General features: G+C 38.1%; 1 protein-coding gene across 1 annotated transcript; it reads right to left on the bottom strand.

Moving 5' to 3' along the window:
• Positions 1–1385: 1385 nt before the first annotated feature.
• On the bottom strand, positions 1386–2164 carry LOC132520368 (SIN3-HDAC complex-associated factor-like). The gene is given in 2 exon segments (XM_060149128.1): positions 1386–1869; positions 1871–2164. Coding segments are annotated over 2 exon segments (666 nt in total). The 5' UTR covers positions 2081–2164; the 3' UTR covers positions 1386–1413.
• Positions 2165–2606: the final 442 nt, after the last annotated feature.

Here is a 2606-nt window from a genome sequence, read left to right as displayed (position 1 = left end):
TTAAAATCCAGTTTTAAAAATAAGCACTGAGTCATGTTATTACAAGGTAGGCAAATGATCCTCCCGCATTATGAACAGTCTGAACTGGTGATATATTCTTCCTGAACTTTTAGAAAAGAGGCAATAGATAGTACTTTGGTTTGGGTTCAAGTAAAAGGCTTTTAATGAAGGTTTTACAATTGAAGAGCTCCACATTTAGGATGTATCATCTAACACCTCAATGTTCAGAAAGCCTGACTAAAAGAAACCAAACCAAAACCAACCCACTCAGCATTAACACACACCTCTTTTCTTTTAGTAGAATTTTACTTTAATATAGAATGAAAAACAAAAAAACAAAAACCCAAAACCCAAAACCCTAATAGGTTAAAACAAGTCAAACAACCATTCTACACAGATAAAACCTTCACAAAGGTCAACCGAAGTAATCCAGAGCTAAAACTGAATTGTGCAGATTTTCATTGAAGTCACCAGTCATGTAACATAAACAAATTATTTACACACTTGCAAGCCCTCTAAGAAATGTGCCCCAAGAAGCATTAACCTTTGTTTTTTTCATGTGCCATCCTGAAGACTTGCACATTTTATTTTTCAGATAATTTAACATTTTAATAGAGTGCATTCTCTACCAAGGGGTAATGCTTTGGTACTATTCATATAGGATTGCCTATCCTAAAGATTTGACATTTCCCCAAGAGGAACTTTGATTCTGCTTTAGAAGTTTCATATAAATTAAAAATTTTATCGTATATCAATATGGAGGGAGGTGACACAGGATGCAACATATACAGTCAAGTTACCTCTGTACATTTAGAAATTACTCCAAGATATTCACACTAGAGAGCTTAGTCCGTCCCGCTTAATATTCAGTAGTACAGGTTTGAATCATCAGAACCTTGGCAACACCTTAATATTTCAAAGTTATTAACAACTACCTCTAGGGGCAAGTCTGTGTTTACTGAGTTATGACAAATTTATTATAACGAAGAAAAACAAGTGTAGCCAGCCATCTTAAAAAATGCCCCAACCACTGCTTCTCAATATAGAAAGACTAAAACTACATACGTTTATCATACAACAAATCCCATCTCTGTCCCCTGAAATTCCCCTAATTTCATTCATTAGAAGGGGATTTTTTAAAAAAGCCTTAAAGAGCACTTTACAGCAGCATTCAGCTTTCCTATGAAATACTCAGCATCTTAAATATTATATACACATCTTTTTTTCCTTTTAGTAAGCTAGATACTGGCTTCAGACTTTGTGGAACTGGAGGGAAAACAACCCACTCAACACTATTCTAGAAATCATCTTTTGGCAGAATGACAGGTATCCAAGTTAAAAATAGGAGGGTCATTTTGTTGGTGTTTTCCAAAATTTAACTCATTTTTTGTTCCCCTTCTACATCAGCCTCAGTCACCACTCCTGAGTGGAGATGGGTAGAGGCTCTGGCCCCTGAGCCTCCGGCTTCTCAGCAGCTGCTTTCTTATTGCTGCAGCAAGGCTTGAATAGATGTGTGTCGATGAGGACTTCCCCCAAATGGCCTTTATAGATAATGCCACAGCATATTTTCTGTCTTTTCCAGTATGTGAGATCTAAAAAGGAAAACACTGGCGTTCTGTTAGAGCCAGAAGCCATCTCTGTATCTGAGCCATCATCTGACTGGTTACTATAACAAGGAGATTGAGCTGGAGAGGCACTTGAGGTGGTACTGTGAGCATCAGAATTGTGACGTTTAAATTCCTTCTGCAGTTTACTGATCTGGTTGCTTTTTATCCTGTTTCCAGATAGAGTTTTCACTTTCTTTGGTTTCAGGGTAGTCTTTAGACTGGGTCCTGCCCTTGCATCTACCACATGATTCCAGTTTTTTTTTTGATCCTGCTGGCAATTTCTTCCATCTTTTCACAAGCAGGACACAGGCATTACAGATGTCTCCTGAATGAGTCTCATGTAACCCAAAACAGCTCTGGAAGTCCTTTTCATAGCGTTTACTGTCAGTGAATCGAGAACTGGAGGATTTAGCTCTGCAAATACAGCAGCCCTCTATACTTCGGTACATCTTTGGCTTGTGAAAACCAAACATCTTTTCTTCTGGGCAATAGTCTGCCAAAAGCAGACGTTCCACGCGCAATACCGTTCCCGAGGTGCGGAGTGCACGCCAAGCCAAGCCCACCTCCCAACCGCTCCCTCCTCCTCAACTGCCTTCAAAATGTACTTATTTTTAATTAACTAACCCCATCTCCTTTTCCTTTTTACTTTATGGTGCATTAAAATAAAATCTAGACTCACAGACTTAGAGAATGAACTTATGGTTACCGGGGAAGAAGGGTGGGAGGGGGAGGGATAGTTAGGGAGTTCGGGATCGACATCTACACACTGCTATATTTAAAATGGATAACCAAAAAGGACCTACTGTATAGCACAGGGAACTCTGCTCAATATTATGTAACAACCTAAATGGGAAAAGAATTTGAAAAAGAATAGATACATGTATATGTATAACTGAATCACTTTGCTGTACACCTGAAACTAACACAACGTTGTTAATCACCTACACTCCAATATAAAATAAAAAGTTAAAAAAAAATAAAATCTAGTTTCTGATATTT

The sequence above is a fragment of the Lagenorhynchus albirostris genome, chromosome 5 (genome assembly GCF_949774975.1).
Source record: "Lagenorhynchus albirostris chromosome 5, mLagAlb1.1, whole genome shotgun sequence".
NCBI lineage: Eukaryota > Metazoa > Chordata > Mammalia > Artiodactyla > Delphinidae > Lagenorhynchus > Lagenorhynchus albirostris.
Note: the sequence above shows the minus strand (reverse complement) of the source record. Positions and strands in the feature narration are given on the sequence as shown.